At 46.9% G+C, this 19,590-nt stretch overlaps 2 protein-coding genes across 2 annotated transcripts in view; one reads left to right on the top strand and one right to left on the bottom strand.

Moving 5' to 3' along the window:
• Positions 1-462: 462 nt before the first annotated feature.
• LOC115248244 (calpain-1 catalytic subunit-like) lies at positions 463-13,378 on the bottom strand. Its single transcript, XM_029831840.1, is given in 24 exon segments — positions 463-785; positions 1,766-1,858; positions 2,018-2,070; positions 2,146-2,262; positions 2,682-2,760; positions 3,966-4,045; positions 4,137-4,194; positions 5,061-5,100; positions 5,407-5,515; positions 5,518-5,614; positions 5,700-5,711; positions 6,274-6,431; positions 7,016-7,176; positions 7,629-7,703; positions 7,972-8,057; positions 8,128-8,202; positions 8,686-8,860; positions 8,935-9,068; positions 9,491-9,610; positions 9,696-9,720; positions 11,526-11,551; positions 11,653-11,847; positions 11,986-12,240; positions 13,268-13,378. Coding segments are annotated over 23 exon segments (2,208 nt in total). The 5' UTR covers positions 13,319-13,378; the 3' UTR covers positions 463-785; positions 1,766-1,831.
• Positions 13,379-19,258: 5,880 nt separating this feature from the next.
• The window catches only part of LOC101079026 (complement component C1q receptor-like), a 2,150-nt gene continuing 1,818 nt past the window's right edge, over positions 19,259-19,590 (top strand). The window contains exons 1-2 of the mRNA XM_029831842.1: positions 19,259-19,464; positions 19,565-19,590. The exon at positions 19,565-19,590 is cut by the window's right edge and continues 1,818 nt beyond it. The gene's annotated coding sequence lies outside the window, so the exon portion shown is untranslated. The remainder of the gene's footprint in view (positions 19,465-19,564) is intronic.

Here is a 19,590-nt window from a genome sequence, read left to right as displayed (position 1 = left end):
GGGATAATAGACTATATACAGTATATATATACTGTATATATATTATATAAAGATGGTATAGGATGATAAATGATAATAAAGGATGATAATGATAATTCAGGGCGATACATGATGATACGGGGTGATATATGATAATATAGGGTGATACGGGGTGATACATGATAATACAGGGTGATACGGGGTGATACATGATAATACAGGGTGATAAGGGGTGATATATGATAATAGGGTGATACGGGGTGATACATGATAATACAGGGTGATAAGGGGTGATATATGATAATACAGGGTGATACGGGGTGATACATGATAATACAGGGTGATACGGGGTGATATATGATAATAGGGTGATACGGGGTAACAGATGTTTGCATAGACAGCAGAAGCTGTCAAAGGGAACCCAGCGTGTCGTGGTCTTCCAGTCTTGGTCTCAGGCTGCGTTATCATTTCAGACATATCATAAACACATTACCTGTCATTTTCTCTACAGGTAGAACAACATTCAGGATCCACCCACTGCCGTGTTGTCACAGGTACGATACACACGACCTTACCACTGATGACAGCGTGATGACAGACTCGCACACACAGAAAGGTCATGTGACAGCGGGGCTCACACAGAAAGGTCATGTGACAGCGGGGCTCACATCGTTAACCTTTACAACTGCACGTGTGCATAATTAAGGTTGTCTTAAGAAGAACGTTGTGGGACAGGAACACAGCAGCAGGACGATGCCAGGCTCCAGTCAGAGCCCACCGGAGGATGCTGGGGTGGTGGGATGAAGCTACGGAGCATGTGGCACAGAGCAGCACATTAACACAGAGCAGCATAAAAACACAGAGCAGCGTAATAACACAGAACAGCACATTAACACAGAGCAGCGTAATAACACAGAGCAGCGTAATAACACAGAGCAGCACATTAACACAGAGCAGCGTAATAACACAGAGCAGCGTAATAACACAGAGCAGCACATTAACACAGAGCAGCGTAATAACACAGAGCAGCGTAATAACACAGAGCAGCACATTAACACAGAGCAGCACATTAACACAGAGCAGCACATTAACACAGAGCAGCACATTAACACAGAGCAGCACATTAACACAGAGCAGCACATTAACACAGAGCAGCGTAATAACACAGAGCAGCGTAATAACACAGAGCAGCACATTAACACAGAGCAGCATAAAAACCCAGCAGCAGCGTAATAACACAGAGCACAATTAACACAGAGCAGCACATTAACACAGAGCAGCGTAAAACACAGAGCAGCACATTAACACAGAGCAGCACATTAACACAGAGCAGCACATTAACACAGAGCAGCACATTAACACAGAGCAGCACATTAACACAGAGCAGCGTAATAACACAGAGCAGCGTAATAACACAGAGCAGCACATTAACACAGAGCAGCGTAATAACACAGAGCAGCACATTAACACAGAGCAGCACATTAACACAGAGCAGCGTAATAACACAGAGCAGCACATTAACACAGAGCAGCACATTAACACAGAGCAGCGTAATAACACAGAGCAGCGTAATAACACAGAGCAGCACATTAACACAGAGCAGCACATTAACACAGAGCAGCGTAATAACACAGAGCAGCACATTAGATGTATAAAATGTCGATGCTACCAAATTAATATAATTTACAATGGGGAATTCTGTCATTTTGAAGCCAAAAACAGAAAAATGTTAGACGTTTAATTTTGTTAGTTGTTTATCATTTTTGGCTTGAGTCAAGTAAAATACCAAAAAACCTGAATCCACAGACACATTTTACTGATCAGTTTCCATCTTTCTTCCCTCCTCGCTTCCTTAAGTGTACATGGAAAGATAAATCCACTGAAAACAGAGAAACACACGTTACTCACACACTTAAATGTGGTCTTGTCAGGTTTGTGCTGCTAATGCTGCTAACTGTGCTAGCTTTTTTATTGTATTTCCTGCATCAGATCATTCAAAATGTCAGTCAGGAGATTCACTGTCTGTATTTTTTCTCACTTCTGGCTCGCGAAGATTCATCCACTTTCCATCAGACAGATTCTTGAAGATCTCTGTCAATCAAAAGTGATGTCAGCGCTCCAACATGGCAGGCCTGGAGGCAGAAGGTTGTTTTGGCCTTCACTCACTGTGCATGCAGTCCAAACGCAGGATGAGGCTGATGAAGCTCTCCAGGGACATGTGACCAGCAGAGCCGCCGTAGCGCACAACCATCAGGCTGAGCATGTCGTCACTGAGCCTCTTTCCTGGGGGGACACGGACAGACCGGACACATGGAGCCACAGTCAAACTTCCAGGTGTGACCTTAGTTCCCTCATCAGAGACCAGGAGTGACTGAATAAGAGGAGGGGAGGGAGGAGGAGGGAGGGGAGGGGGGGAGGAGGAGGGGAGGGGGAGGAGGAGGAGGAGGGGGAGGGAGGGGAGGAGGGGGGGGGGGGAGGGGGGGAGGGGGGGAGGGGAGGGGGGGGAGGAGGAGGAGAAGGAGGGGGAGGGAGGAGGGGGGGGGGGAGGGAGGGGAGGGGGGGGGAGGAGGAGGGGGAGGGAGGAGGGGGGCACACCCCAGGGGCAGAACATCTCCTGGGTTGTCTAAAGAAGAGCTAATAGCATCAGGAGCTAATAGCATCAGGAGCTAATAGCATCAGGAGCAACATCCTGACTGGCCCACCTGAAGCATTGAAGGCGTTCCTCAGCTCATTCAGTGACAAAGTTCCTGTTTGTGACACATCAGTCAGGTAGAAAATATCCTAGAAGGAGGAGAAGGAGAAAAAGAAATCCCTGTAAATATCCAGCTTTGTTTATTTAGTCACATTTTCACATTGCTTGATCCGGGCCAGAACAACGGCGTTGCTGGTTCATGGTGACTCTCAAGGTGGGAGGAGCCGAGCAGGCAGCCTGTCGACCACCTGAACCACCGGTCAGGACCCCTGCTGAGGTCCGTCTGAGACCTGCTGCAACTGATGAAGGCCTTCAACTGTAACCACAGCTCCACGGGCTCCTTCACCATCATCTTCATCACCTCCACCACCATCCTCATCATCACAACCAGCATCGCCATCATCACCTTCGTCACCCTCCACCCATCCTCATCATCACAACCAGCTTCACCATCATCACCTTCATCACCTCCACATCCTCATCATCACAACCAGCCTCGCCATCATCACCTTCGTCACCTCCACCATCCTCATCATCACAACCAGCTCACCATCATCACCTTCATCACCTCCACCATCCTCATCATCACAACCAGCTTCACCATCAATCACCTTCGTCACCTCCACCATCCTCATCATCACAACCAGCTTCACCATCATCACCTTCATCACCTCCACCATCCTCATCATCACAACCAGCATCGCCATCATCACCTTCGTCACCTCCACCATCCTCATCATCACAACCAGCTTCACCATCATCACCTCATCACCTCCACCATCCTCATCATCACAACCAGCTTCACCATCACACCTTCATCACCTCCAACATCATCATCATCAACCAGCTTCACCATCATCACCTTCATCACCCTCCACCATCTCATCATCACACCAGCTTCACCATCATTCACCTTCGTCACCTCCACCATCCTCATCATCACAACAAGCTTCAACCATCATCACCTTCATCACCTCCACCATCCTCATCATCACAACCAGCTTCACCATCATCACCTGCGTCACCTCCACCATCCTCATCATCACAACCAGCTCCACCATCATCACCTTCGGCACCTCCACCATCCTCATCCTCAGCAGGTTAGCACCACAGTGTGTCCAACTCACCCTGTACTTGATCACATTCTTCCACCAAAGCAACAAATTCCTCGCTGTTTCAGTTTGCCTGTGATTGAGTTCTGTTCTGCTCGTTAAGGTCAGATTTCACTTCACAGACGTAATTCCAAGAACAACGAATGTGTGAATGCCGTTTTTCCCGACGCTGAAGAAGCGACCCACTGTGGGAGGATACGTCCATCAGGGGCGACCATGCTGCGACAGGCATCAATGCTGAAGCCGCCTGATTTCAGGTCTCCTAAAATCAAAGTGGAAATGAAAATGAATCCAAAAATACTTATAACGAACGCTAAACTTGGGCTAGCTAACGCTACGTGTGTTCCCCGAACCTTTCAGGATCTGGTCGTTGAGAAGCCTCTGGAGCTGTTCAGCCTTCACTTCTTCATACTGAGAAGCAACAAAAATATGACGTTCTGAATAATCAGCAATCACAGTTTGAATCACAACATCTGATGTTGCTGCTATGTTGGATTTTGCATCGGGCGAAGCAATCGTTCAGAAAGTTTCTTTGGAATTGTTATCACACTTTATATCAGCAACATTGGAATGTCCAAAATACTACATCCCACCACATCCTGCAGGGGGCGCGGGAGCAACATTTTTAAAAAGATATTTTAAAAACATTTGATTGCAACTTTCATTTAAAACAAAACTCCGTTATACAGCACAGGCCAAAAGTTTGGACACGTGTTGTCTGGCGCGACAGCTTCATTTGTTAACGAGCGCCACTCGTTTCACTCGCTGATGCTTCTCGCCATCATATGAGTGTCGGCTGAGTCACAACCCGACTGCTGCTCCCAACCCCAATTAACACGGTGAGGAACCCTGACAAGGCCCACCTGGGAAGGGGACCTCAAGCTCTTGAGAGAACACCCAGGGGTTGCAGCACTAGCAAAAAACCAAGGGGGGGGGGGGCATATTTAGAGTTTCATACTTTTTAAAGTTGTGCTCATTCAAAGTTTGATGCCTTCAGTGAAAATCTGCAATCTCCAGTCATGAAAATGCAGAAACACATTGAATGAGAAGGTGGGTCCAAACTTGGCCTGTTCTGTAGATGTGAAGAAAAGAACCACCTGATCGGAGTGCTGGCGGGAAAAAACTTGTTTTTCTTTCATCATCCTCAGTGTTTGCTTTGATCTCAGTCAATCTGAGTTCAGGGGAAACAGAAGCAAAACACAGCTTGACTCTCAGAGCGGCAGCAACACGAAGCAAACAGGATGGAGAACAAGACAAAGGTTAAGATCCAAACTCACGTCTTCAGCTGCCTCCAGCTGCCCCAGGGTGGAGGTTTCACTGAGGCGAAAGAACGTGGACGTTACACACCTGAACAAGTTTTATAGTTCCAGAGGTAAGCAGCTCACTAGTCACACATTTGCTGAGGTGCTGACGAATAACAGCAGCAGCGTTACTGGGAATTCAAATATTCACTGGATTACTTGTAAAACTTGACACTTTGCTGCTGAGAGAAGGTGAAATAATTAAAATAATACAGATAAAATAATACAGCACCAGTTCATGGGCTAGCTGAGGAAGTTTTAATAGAGTAGTTCAATGCAAAACAGGATTATGTGAGGAAAGGAAGGGCAGAGGGCAGCGTACTATCCGTGCGCCTCTCCTTTGTAGACGATGGTTAGGAGGAAGGACGCCGTCTCATTGGGACCGAACGTGGACGGAACAATCAGGTACTCGGCTGGTTTCAGCCGAAGACTTCCATCACCTCACGTGCATCTAGGAACCTTTTACTCTGGGCTACAGGTGTGCGGCTTTTGAAGAAGGCAGCTGGGAACTTTCCTCTGTGAGCCTCATCCTGCAATAACCAAGGAGAGACGAGCTGAGCGACACGGCCCATTTAGAGAAACTGGCCATGAATCTGATTAAAATGCAAGTCTGACCTCTTCAGGGATCTGGAGGGGGCCGGAGTTACGCGTTCAGGTGCACAAAACAAATCAATTAGTCAATTAGGATGTTACATATTTACTTCACCTGCCCTCAGAGTCAAATATAGCACATACTGTACACAGGAGCATCCGTCACCACGCAGAGCTTAAAAGGGCTTTGGATTATTTGAATGGATTTTTATTGATTCGGTCCAGATCTCAGGTTTGGTCCTGTGACATCCTGTTTTATTTTGAAAGGTAACGGCCCTCCTCCCCTCGAGCATTTCAAGTTTCATAGTCTTTGAGTTGGGTGATCTTTTAGACTTGTGGGTTTTGTCCTCTGTCAAAAGTGTTCTTTAAAGTCAGGATCCAAATGAAGCCAACTGACAGGTTAAATACAGCCCTAAATACGGAAATGAATCAATCAAGAAGAATTGCCTAGTTTTTAAGTCAGAGGTGCAAATAATTGTGAACCAGGGCCAGAGTCCTGTCTGCTGGTGAGACACCAGAGTCAGCGGCTGAAGGAGCCAGTGTGAACTCAGCGTTTTGGACTGAAGGGAGTCGGCCCGCAGCCATACGTCAGGCTTACCTCAAACACAGAGAAGCCAATGTGGAATTTTCTGCACTTTTGTCGTCTTCGCTTGTCGGGTTTTTGCGTGACAGACACAAAGATATTTTTATCATTTGCGTTTTCCGAAAAATCCCCATGAAGCTTGAGTCGGAACTGTGGATTAATCCAGAAAGTGTCTAACAGAAACACAGACAGAAATGAGGATTGAGTGCATCGGATCAGTTCAGGGAGCGGCTGATCTGAGGTGACAGCTCCAAAGAAAAGAAAAAGGCCTATTTTTCCATCAACACCGATTCACCTGTCCAACACTGTTGTTGATTTGAACATTTCAATGTCTCGTGTAAAGCCCAGTATGTGAGACAGATGGATTGTGGGTAACTGTCTCGCAGCTGCAGGACTTTTGTCAGTTCGTACTTGAAGAAGTCTTCTGTCATCGGACTGCTTTCACAGCCTGGACTCATTTAATGATGTGACTGAAGAGGAGAAAAGCCCGCTCTGAGCTCGGCCCTAACCCTAACCCTAACCCTAACCCTAACCCTAACCCTAACCCTAACCCTACCAGTACAGGTACATACAGCCTACTGCGCAGGACAGACGGATACAAGGCTACCTAACCTGCTAGGTTTGCTTTGGGTCAAAGCCCCTTGGCTTTGGTCTTTGGAAAATCTACCTCAAAGCCCTCCCAGATTCCGGAACGTCACCAAAATGTTGTCATTTGTTCCCTGGCCCATTATCAACATTTCAGACTTAGTTGCAGTACCTTTATAATTCATGCATCCTCCAGCAGTGACTCCTGAAACCCATCTTCCCTCAAACATGGACGTCCTCCACTTACACGGTTGTTCTCCATCAAGGAAGGAGGGACACAGGCAGCATATGTCCAAATCAGTGAAAAATGAACAGAAGTCTTTGAAGGGCATCCTGTTAATTTTGAAGATTATGAACAAGCATATAAATATAGATAGTCCCGTGTATCCATTCATCTCTAAGCGGCTACGAAATACCTCAGATATGACTGTTTTGCTACTTAATGTAAAGTTGATGGAACCTAGTTTCAGTAGACTCCTCTGTCTTCTCCTTACCTACAAGGTACCCGGAGGTACTAATAGCATGGTGCCATCCTTCATCATCCCGCTCCGCTCTCAGTCTGCTGTTCTATTTGTGGTTCTGAGGCTTTCAAAGAAGAATGGGCAGCTGAGTCCCTCTCTACTTAGACTTAAACCTTCATCTTTGCGACGGCTTATAGTCACTCTTCTACTCTTCTCCTACACATAATTATTGTATTTGTATGGATGGTGTGTTAGGGTTAGGGTCTATTGCTTCTCTTGCAGTGTGAAGCATTTCATTAGAGTTGGGGGGTAACAGTTCCTCACCAGAACTCTCCATCCTCAGCCACAGAAAGGCACAGTTTCCGGTCTTCTGCGCTCACAGTCCTCCACAGTGGTGACCTGAAGGACCGTGAGAACGACAACATCAGTGATTCACTCACTGACGGGCAGGTCGCAACACATTCTGTTCGAAGACAAAGTTGCTCTGACAGTCTAATATGCAAATGAAGTCCTGTCCTTGGAGACGCCTTTAGGGCAAGACTGCAGTGTTTCGCACTGGAAAACCAGTCTGGCCAGTGTGTGTGTGTGTGTGTGTGTGTGTGTGTTTGAGATTTCAATCGATAGCCTGGAATAGGTTTGAAATGTATTGATCATTGGATCATGTTACCCATCACTCCAGTCTCCCTTCCACTCCCCTTTTCCCCAGGGGTTCCACAGACGCACCAACCTCACCACATTTCCTTGGTGGAGCATCTGGTCAGAAAGGAGAAATAAAGCAGAGTCTCATGATTGATCTAGACAGACAACTTGTGTGATTCTTCACCTCTTTCACGCCTGTTATGGTGTACGCATGGCCTTCCACTAATCCATTCGAAAGTACCGTGTTGGCTGGTGTCTCCTACAAACAACATGAAAATTGCTGTTACAGTTTTTCCATAAGGGCATTTAGGTTGTCAGTCAGGGTTAGGGTTGGGATTTGGTTTAGGGGTTTTGGGTTAAACTTATTAGCGCTGGCCTACTGATCCATGGGGTGTAGGCAGGCCCAGACCAGCCAGTTACACCAAGAGGTCTTTATAAGTATCAATGAACCCATCAACACTTGATCTTAGCTTTCACCGTTGATAATCTAAGATCTTTATCTATTCTGTCTTGGATCATAATAAAGGTGAACGCTAACAGTCAGGGTTAGGGATAGGGTCAGGGTTTTGGGTAGAGTCAGGGTTAATATCAGGGTCTGGGTCAGGGGGTGGAGCAGCTGTATTTAACACTTGTCCAAAACCACTTTTTTTCTATGCATTAACACAAAAGAGTGACATGTATTTCAACAGCACTTCCTCTATAAACCTCCTCTGTTTACTAGTTTACTTTAATACACACTCACCCCCTGCAGTGTGCCTGAGGACATTAATGACTTTGACTGTCCAGCTCTGATTATCAGCTCCCACAGGTTCTGCGGAGGGTCTGAAAGCTGGACAGTTACATGAACACCACCAGTGAAGTCCATCAGAGCCTCGGCAGGAGAGCCCGCATTCATGTCAGCATAGGACCCACACACCCTGAAAGGCAAGCATCATCCATTGGTCCAGAGCTTCCACAGACCTCCTATCACATCGAAGGACTCTTTCCATACTTGGCGTAGGCTTTCTCCAGCAGAGCGGGCCAGAACTCGTTTGGATCTTTGGAATGGACAAAGATTAATCTCCCATTGATGGTGGGTAGTTTGTCATCAATGACCACATCAACCCAGCCTCCAAATCTCCAGAACTAAAGTGACAAAAAAATAAACATCACTTGGTAAAACAGTCCCCACAACACTGTAAAAATCTGTGGGTGTAGCTGTGTGAGATGTCTTCGGTCACTAAGTCTGAGTAAAGGGATTTTATTTCACTGTTGTGGACAATTGAAGACATTCAACTGATTGAAGTGATAAGCAAAAACTATGTAGCTGCAGCCATTCCGGCCCAATCTGAGCCTCCATAAACACGGAGCAGTACTGACACTCACCTGGAGCGTCCCCTGATCTATTCTAGTCTCACGTGTTCATGTGGCCACTCAGCAGAATCAAGTTCATTTGGTCGGATCATTTTGTTCGTAAATCACAGAAAAATGTGACTTGCAGAATAATTGGATCATGAAAAGCAAAAAGTAATAGTACCCTAAATTGTTATTTTTTAGTTTCGAATTACCCTGAAGTGGAAAAGACCACAGTAACTCTCCTGGAAGGTTTGCTCCACGGGCACAACTTGCTTGAGGATGTCAGATTGAAAGGTCAGAGATCCGAGAGACGCCAAGAACCAGCAAGTCCCCTGAGAGCCAAACACGATCATTACATTCTTAGATATTCAGGTTTTAAGCATGAGTGAGTTTTATGAATGAACAAACTGGTCTTACCAAGTATTCCTTGGCCAAATCAAACCTGGAAATCCCATCAATTATCAAGCATGGATTAGCAACGTTAGGAATTTTCTGCAGCAGAATAAGTAAACATTGAAGAAATTTTAGTTTTTCATGATGTAAATAGCTGGTTTATAGGTTCTCACAGTTAGGAGACAATAACATGCCCACATCATTCAAACAGGCCCAGAAAGGATTTGTTTTCCATCTTAATCCAAAATTCCTCCCGCTCTCGGTCTGTTTAGCCATCATGTGTTGGACCACATGTTTATCTCTTAAAAATAGAGGCCGTAAAACAAACACATGGCATTATGGGTATTATAAATATCTCTCATCTCATCCTCTTGACCAATTTATCCCTTTCAGGGTCTTTGGGAGGGAGCACATATGGGTGAAGGCAGGTCCCCCCTGGATGGGCTGTCCTTTGTCCTCCTTTGTCCTCTGCTCATAATCTAAGCGTAGCCAAGGGCTGGAGGGAACCACAGGATTTCATTGCTGCTTTTTCAGATGATGTTGTCCTGTTGGCTTCATCAAACCAGGATCCATCATCATGGTAGCATTAAGCTACCAGGCCCCCTGCTATGGAACCAGCTCCCTGTCCAGGCACCCCGCTATGGAACCAGCTCCCTGTCCAGGCCCCCCTGCTGTGGAACCAGCTCCCTGTCCAGGCCCCCTGCTATGGAACCAGCTCCCTGTCCAGGCACCCCGCTATGGAACCAGCTCCCTGTCCAGGCCCCCCTGCTGTGGAACCAGCTCCCTGTCCAGGCCCCCTGCTATGGAACCAGCTCCCTGTCCAGGCCCCCCTGCTATGGAACCAGCTCCCTGTCCAGGCCCCCCTGCTGTGGAACCAGCTCCCTGTCCAGGCCCCCCCTGCTGTGGAACCAGCTCCCTGTCCAGGCCCCCCCTGCTATGGAACCAGCTCCCTGTCCAGACCCCCCTGCTGTGGAACCAGCTCCCTGTCCAGGCCCCCCTGCTATGGAACCAGCTCCCGGTCCAGGTACGGGAGGCTGACTCCATCGCTACTTTAAGATCAGACTTAAAACCTCCTCTTTGATGAAGCTTATTGTTACTAATTCAGTAGTTCCAGTTACTATCATAGACAGACAAATTATCATACTTATCATACTAATCATTAGGTTATATAATAATTATATATAATATTATAGAAATAATTATCTAATCATTATGTCACATCTCAGGGTTGTGCTGTTAGAGGCCGAGGCTGCCGGGGTCCAGAACCATGATCACCTGACAGGCCTCTGGTACCCCACTGGGTCATGGTCTCCTCTCCTCTCCTCTCCTCTCCTCTCCTCTCCTCTCCTCTCCTCTCCTCTCCTTCCCCCCCCTCCCATCAGCAGGAGGGTCCCCCTACATGAGACTGGTCCTGCTCAAGGTTTCTTCCTGTTAAAGGGGAGTTTTTCCTGCCACTGTAGCTTGTTGGGGGTCAGGCCCTGGGATTCTGGCAAGCGCCTTGAAACAATTTTGATTGTAAAAGATGCTGTATAAATAAAGATTGATTGATTGATTGATTGATTGATTGATTGATTGATTGATTGATTGATTGATTGATTGATTGATTGATTGATTGATTGATTGATTGATTGATCGTGTAGTCAGGTGGTTTGCAGCTGAGGGCGAAGCAATTTGAATGAGAATTGGAATCTTGACTGGAAAAGGGGGGTTTGTCCTCTTCAGGTTGGTCCTGCCTCTATGGAGGAGTTCAGGTGTCTGGAGGTCCTGCTCACGAGTGAGGGAATGGTGCATTTATGCTGCTGGTGTTCCGTCAGGGTGAAGACAGCGCTTTACTAACCCGAACCCTATTCTCACCTGTGGTCATGACCTTTGGGTAGTGACTGAAAGGACAAAATACGCAGATACAAGTGGCCAAAATGAGTTTCCGCTGCAGGATGTCTGGGCTCTCCCTTAGAGATAAGGTGAGAAGCTCCGTCACTCAGGAGGAGCTCGGAGTAGAGCCGCTGCTCCTTCGTTCCTGCGGTGGCTCAGGGATCTGTTTCAGATGCCTCCTGGATGCCTCCCTAGGAAGGTGTTCCCGACATGTCCCACAGGGCCCCAAGAGAGACCCAGGACAGAGCAAAGTCTGGGCATCCCTGCCTCGGCTGCTGACCCCGCGATCTGGTCCCCGATAGAACTAAAGAAAATGAGACAATCATCCCGCGGCCCCAAGAGGGACAAAGCGGTTAAGAAGACGAGATGTTCTAAAATGCTGGACAGACTCTAAACCAGGGTTAGGGCAATCACAGCTAACAGTGGATGCTGCTAAACTTACTGCAGGTCTCAGCCACACCACACGGTCCAGGTCAGAAGGGCTGAGTATACCGGCTCCGATGGAATTCCTGTCAGGGGGGAACCTTTCATCGATATACCTCAAGCCTCGAATGTTGCAGTACTGTTTCAGCTGCTCGTAGTCTTGTTGGAGGAACTTCTCTGGGTTCTTGCTGCCACCATGTCCATTTTGTTTACTACGAGCCTCCAAAATGTTCAAGCACACACCCGGAGGAGGCATTGTTGCCACGTTTGGACTCTGTTAGGAACAAAAAAGGCAACCTTCATACAGTATGGCTGCATAACAAGCTAACATTGCTAATCTGCTAGTCCTGGTATGTTAAATCACACGTGGTCTGTGTTCAGAACAGGAAGAACCAGTTTAAGAGCCATTTTAAATGTTAAAGAGGAGAATTCTGTCTCTTTCTGTACTTCAACTCTGTACTTTTAACATTCCTATGCAGAAGCTGCAAAGTCATTGTTTGTCTTTTATTCCTTATTTATTGCTGGTTAACATGAGCGCTCCTTCAAAATAATGGTCAAAATTGTGTGACAAGACTAAGAAAAAGTGCACCGTTCCTGGACTTCTTTAGCGCTGCAGGATTGACGTCTGCTGACTTCAGAGCAGCTTCAGGCAACATGACGTAAGATTCCAGCTGCAGCAACATGTTGCATTTGCATGTTAACATTTAGCTGCTCATTTTCCTAAGAGCTCAGTTCTGCATGGACTTGTTGTGGAGCATTATTGGGTGTGATTTGGTGCTCCCAGCATGGAGCGCTGTCACATGAAAAGCTGATTCATTCAGAGCTTTAAATTACAGCCTGGAACACCATTTAACATCGATCCATAGGTGATCTAACCACTCGTACCACTCGTGGAAACTATCAGTCTGTAACAGTCACGAGGACGCGTGTGCATATGTGATGGAGTCATCAAGACCTCGACATTTGAGGACGGGAACATCGATGCTTAAACGTATGAGAAGTGTCGGCAAATGTTGCAGTCAAGCAAAGTGAAACTGGACACTGAAGAAACATGGAAGTACAAATACTGACACAGGAAAAGATGAAAGCATTTGGATATGGGCTTGTTGACAGGATCTACTCACCAAAAATGGCATATTTGAGAGGCCAAAAGATATAATTCAATAACAGCTCTGGCTCATTTTAGATCCCCTCAGTGGGTTAGTCACCTCTACCACCTGAGTGACTGCCTTTGGTCTATTTAGTGCACGTGTGCCCGAAAACTAAACCAGTAAATTCCATAGAGGTTATGGAAATCTTACCTGAGCTGCTCCAAAGTGAAGATTGAGCAAGTGAGAATAGAGAGGCTGCATCTTAAAGAGCCTATAAATGCCTATAAATGGAGGGGGAGGAGAAGCTGCCTGTACTGCCCCCACCCACAGGCTGACTGTGACAGGAGGGCAGACAGGCAGGCAGGAGGGCAGACAGGCAGGCAGGAGGGAAGACAGGCAGGAGGGCAGACAGGCAGGCAGGAGGGCAGACAGGCAGGCAGGAGGGAAGACAGGCAGGAGGGCAGACAGGCAGGCAGGAGGGCAGACAGGCAGGAGGGCAGACAGACAGGCAGGAGGGCAGACAGGCAGGCAGGAGGGCAGACAGGCAGGCAGGAGGGCAGACAGGCAGGCAGGAGGGCAGACAGGCAGGCAGGAGGGCAGACAGGCAGGAGGGCAGACAGACAGGCAGGAGGGCAGACAGGCAGGCAGGAGGGCAGACAGGCAGGAGGGCAGACAGGCAGGCAGGAGGGCAGACAGACAGGCAGGAGGGCAGACAGGCAGGCAGGAGGGCAGACAGGCAGGCAGGAGGGCAGACAGGCAGGCAGGAGGGCAGACAGACAGGGTGTGTTTTCATAAACAAGCAGAGTTCCAGTGTTCAGGCTGGAGTCTGCTGTCAGGACAGAGTTCTGGTTCTGGTCAATGATTGATCCAAACATCTCCCTCATGGTGCAGTAGAAGCAGCCTTCAAGCCTGTGCTGACGCGCTCGTGTGAAGCTTAAACTCACCGACAAAAGTGAGGCATAAATGAAATGGAATCTTCAATAGAATCAGAACTCCTTTTTTATCCACTAAAAGGTTCCAAAGAAGTTATTGCACGGATCCAAGTGGCCCTGTGAGCAGGTGTTCCGGCTTCTTTTCTCTCTTTTGCTGCTGTTGCCTGCAGCAGTCTAGAGAGCCGATGGCTGTGTGTGTGTGTGTGTGTGTGTGTGTGTGCGTGTGTGTGTGTGTGTGTGTGTGTGTGTGTGTGCGTGTGTGTGTGTGTGTGGTGTGTGCGTGTGCGTGCGTGCGTGTGCGTGTGTGTGTGTGTGTGTAAAACCAGTGAGTCCAGACTAGGTGAATTGTGATGTGGGAGGACTGTAGCCAATGAGGAAGTGAGCAAACAGGAAGCAGCGTGATTCCAAAGAAGGCCTCTGGAGCTGCTCCAGGATGTTCTCCGTCTTATTCCATGTTGTGTGTTAGGGTTTGCAGTTGTTGCTACACTTCTTCTGCATTTTTGTGAGGTCACATGTGACCACACAAGGTTTCTGGCTTGGAGGACAAGAATCGGGATGTGAATCTGAACCCGCTCTGAGATCATCAGAGGGCATCACTGACATCTTATCTCCATGTTTGAGGTCTCTAACAGATCAAACATCTGCGTACGTGTGAACCCCTTCGGACATTTTGAAAACTTTGCTATTTGCTTGGTTTCTTTTCAAACTGCCAGATGTTATTTAATCTAAAGTCCCACTGGTTCCACAAAGACCCTGTTCCATGGGTGGGACAGCAGGGTGCTAAATCATCTCTTAATGTGTTTTATTATTATATTAACTACAATAATTGGTGTGATTTCATCTTGGATCTGTGTCTGCTGGAATCACATCCAAGAACTAACTTTAATTAATATCTAATCCATTTTTGGGTCGTTAACATCATTATAAAATCATTTCTCCACCCTGATAACTCACCAGTGGAAGAGGATGTGAGGCTGTAGACCAGCAGGGGTTAGGGTTAGGGTTAGGGTTAGGGTTAGGGTTAGGGTTAGGGTTAGGGTTAACTGGTGAGTTAGGGTTAGGGTTAACCTGGTGAGTTAGGGTTAGGGTTAACCTGGGGAGTTAGGGTTAACCCGGTGGGTTAGGGTTAGGGTTAACCTGGTGAGTTAGGGTTAGGGTTAACCTGGGGAGTTAGGGTTAGGGTTAACCCAGTGAGTTAGGGTTAACCCGGTGGGTTAGGGTTAGGGTTAAACTGGTGAGTTAGGGTTAGGGTTAACCTGGTGAATTAGGGTTAGGGTTAACCTGGGGAGTTAGGGTTAGGGTTAACCCGGTGAGTTAGGGTTAACCCGGTGGGTTAGGGTTAGGGTTAACCTGGTGAGTTAGGGTTAGGGTTAACCTGGGGAGTTAGGGTTAGGGTTAACCCAGTGAGTTAGGGTTAACCCGGTGGGTTAGGGTTAGGGTTAAACTGGTGAGTTAGGGTTAGGGTTAACCTGGTGAATTAGGGTTAGGGTTAACCTGGGGAGTTAGGGTTAGGGTTAACCCGGTGAGTTAGGGTTAACCCGGTGGGTTAGGGTTAGGGTTAACCTGGTGAGTTAGGGTTAGGGTTAACCTGGGGAGTTAGGGTTAGGGTTAACCCAGTGAGTTAGGGTTAGGGTTAGGGTTAACCTGGTGAGTTAGGGTTAGGGTTAACCTGGGGAGTTAGGGTTAGGGTAACCCAGTGAGTTAGGGTTAACCCGGTGGGTTAGGGTTAGGGTTAACCCGGTGAGTTAGGGGTAACCCGGTGAATTAGGGTTAGGGTTAACCTGGTGCGTTGGGGTTAGGGTTAGGGTTAACCCGGTGAGTTGGGGTTAGGGTTAACCCAGTGAGTTAGGGTTAACCCGGTGAGTTGGGGTTAGGGTTAACCCGGTGAGTTAGGGTTAACCCGGTGAGTTAGGGTTAGGGCTAACCCGGTGAGTTGGGGTTAGGGTTAACCCGGTGAGTTAGGGTTAACCCGGTGAGTTGGGGTTAGGGTTAACCCGGTGAGTTAGGGTTAACCTGGTGAGTTGGGGTTAGGGTTAGGGTTAACCCGGTGAGTTAGGGTTAGGGTTAACCTGGTGAGTTGGGGTTAGGGTTAGGGTTAACCCGGTGAGTTGGGGTTAGGGTTAACCCGGTGAGTTGGGGTCAGATGAACTGAAGACGTGTGATGTCCTCATAAATGTCCCTAACCCTTCTAGATGCTCTAAAATGCTGTTTTTATGTTTTCCAGACTCTCGTCGTAATGGGGCGTATTCCTGAAGCCTCCTGCGATAGCCTCCTTTTCACTGAATTTTTAAAATATTAAATAAATAATGTTAGAAACAAAAGTGACATTTTAATATAAGTATTTTGAAGAGCAAAGCTGTAAAATATTCAATAAAAAAGACGGTTCATCATCTTTTAAGCAGCATTTATTCCAAAACAAGGGAACAGGGTCCATCATCATCAGCAGGCTCACACACACACACACACACACAGGCACACACACACACACACACAGACACACACACAGGCACACACACACGCAGGCACACACACACGCAGGCACACACACACACGCAGGCACACACACACAGTCACACAGGCACACACACACACATGAGTATGCAGCGGCCAACGTGCACTGGAACACACAGGTCAAAGGTCTCCTGATCAGTAGGAGAGTTGCTTTCACATGAGCGAACAGCCGTTCCAGGTGACCCCCCCAAAGAGCTGTGGAGGGGCCGCAGGTACCGGAGGGGAGGGGAGGACACAGGTGAGGCACGCACGGTCACAGGTGCTGCCCAGCACTTCCAACAAATACACAAAGTTTTACAAAACTAGAAATATTTTAGCATTTGAGCCACGTGAAACGTCATCTTTGGAATCATCAGCTCGGAGCCCCTCAACGTTATTTTCACACACAATGAAACAGAGGATTTATGACTCTGGCCCAGTGAATGATGTGTTTACACTTAATTATCTCGTCTAATATCCCTCACAACCCACCAGATATTGAGCTAGTACCTTAAAAGTACTGATTTATTGGTAGTTAAAGTCACTAAGTTGTGGATGTAGAACAAACTTCAATGATGAGAATCAAACATTTGTTTTACCCAATTTCTTAAAATAATTATCTCCAAAATGTTCAAGCACACACCCGGAGGAGGCATTGTTGCCACGCTTGGACTCTGTTAGGAACAAAAAAGGCAACCTTCATACAGTATGGCTGCATAACAAGCTAACATTGCTAATCTGCTAGTCCTGGTATGTTAAATCACACGTGGTCTGTGTTCAGAACAGGAAGAACCAGTTTAAGAGCCATTTTAAATGTTAAAGAGGAGAATTCTGTCTCTTTCTGTACTTCAACTCTGTACTTTTAACATTCCTATGCAGAAGCTGCAAAGTCATTGTTTGTCTTTTATTCCTTATTTATTGCTGGTTAACATGAGCGCTCCTTCAAAATAATGGTCAAAATTGTGTGACAAGACTAAGAAAAAGTGCACCGTTCCTGGACTTCTTTAGCGCTGCAGGATTGACGTCTGCTGACTTCAGAGCAGCTTCAGGCAACATGACGTAAGATTCCAGCTGCAGCAACATGTTGCATTTGCATGTTAACATTTAGCTGCTCATTTTCCTAAGAGCTCAGTTCTGCATGGACTTGTTGTGGAGCATTATTGGGTGTGATTTGGTGCTCCCAGCATGGAGCGCTGTCACATGAAAAGCTGATTCATTCAGAGCTTTAAATTACAGCCTGGAACACCATTTAACATCGATCCATAGGTGATCTAACCACTCGTACCACTCGTGGAAACTATCAGTCTGTAACAGTCACGAGGACGCGTGTGCATATGTGATGGAGTCATCAAGACCTCGACATTTGAGGACGGGAACATCGATGCTTAAACGTATGAGAAGTGTCGGCAAATGTTGCAGTCAAGCAAAGTGAAACTGGACACTGAAGAAACATGGAAGTACAAACACTGACACAGGAAAAGATGAAAGCATTTGGATATGGGCTTGTTGACAGGATCTACTCACCAAGTGGCCCTGGGAGCAGGTGTTCCGGCTTCTTTTCTCTCTTCTGCTGCTGCAGGCCAACAGCAGCACAAGAGAGAGCCGATATTCTGGCTGTGTGTGTGTGTGTGTGTGTGTGTGTGTGTGTGTGTGGGGGGGGGGTTAATGTACTAATTACTTCTTTAATTACTGTCCCTCTGACAGTCATTCTCCTCTCAGCAGGACTCGATCTACCTCCATCCTCCAACACCAATAGGATCCTGCAGCCTTTCCTTTCCTCCGTCACTAGGTGGCGCTCTAACTGTCCTAGAGTCTACAAACAGCGCTGACTGGACCACGGCTGTTCCCTACAATATTCCAGAATAATAATAATAATAATAATAATATTCCAGAAATCCCTTTAACAATATCGCCCTGATCACATCCTGCTGGGCTGAAGGTGATGAAGACATTTTTCAGTCTTGACTTGGATCACATAAAAATGTTGAGTTGTTGTTGAACTCCTCAGGAAGTTTGATAAGAATCACTGTTGAGAAGCCAATTAAATAATTCACAGATTAAATGACGCCTTTAATCTGCCGCTGCTCACCTGGTGTATCCAGTTATAAACATTAACTCTGAGATTTGAACCCTTTAATGTATAAATCAATTAGTAAATACATGAAAAAACAACAAGATTAGACAAAATTGGTTGGTTTTGAAGCGCCACAACTCTGGTGATCTTGAGTTTTTCTTGTAATTTAATCTGAATAGTGGCTTTTGTTAAAGCACATTTAATATTAATGTAAACATTGATCATAAACATTCGTAGACCACAGCTGATAATGACCTTAATTACAGTGAGTCCTCATTAATGTGTGAATGCCATCAGGCTTTGAACATCAGTAAAATCCAGTGGCTGGACGAAATGTACGATTAAATAATGTGTGTTGTTCCTTGAAATCAGGTTGTGAAAGATAAGCTAAATGACCTGCGTGCGTGTGTGTGTGTGTGTGTGTGTGTGTGTGTGTGTGTGTGTGTGTGTGTGTGTGGTGCGTGTGTGTGTGTGGGGGGGCTCCTTCCTCTACTTCCTGCGATTGTGGTTCGGATCGTTTCCTGTGTTCAGCCAAACAACGTCTATCTCCAGGGTTGTCCTCCTCGGCAGCGTTGACGCCTTTTAAACACACAGGTGTTACACACGTGAGTCATGTATGTGTTTATTCACTTCCTGCTTCCAACAAACGACATGTTTTGGCTCATTTTGGCTCATTTTACAGGACTTTCATGTTCCTAAACAAAACCCACTTCAGTGGCGTGACGGGTGTGAGCTCATTCCGTGGTTGTTTATTTCAATAAAATCCTGTCCTTCCCCCGAGGGTGGGGGTCACAGAGTAACCCCACCCCTAACTGCCGTGGCTCCGAGACTCTGACCTCTGCGTGCACAATACGTGTGCACACTTGGAGCAGTGAACCGGAGACATCTGGAGGAGCGTCACAACACTGCAGGTCCGCCATTGTTTTCTCTTCCAAAACGGAAGCGGTGAGAATAAAGGACCCGTAATTGTTGCTGAACATGGTTTCCGCCTTTGGTTCGTGTCCCAAACAGGATGCAGGAGCATGAATGTTGGGTTC

The sequence above is a fragment of the Takifugu rubripes genome, unplaced genomic scaffold (assembly GCF_901000725.2).
Source record: "Takifugu rubripes unplaced genomic scaffold, fTakRub1.2, whole genome shotgun sequence".
Classification (NCBI taxonomy): domain Eukaryota; kingdom Metazoa; phylum Chordata; class Actinopteri; order Tetraodontiformes; family Tetraodontidae; genus Takifugu; species Takifugu rubripes.
Note: the sequence above shows the minus strand (reverse complement) of the source record. Positions and strands in the feature narration are given on the sequence as shown.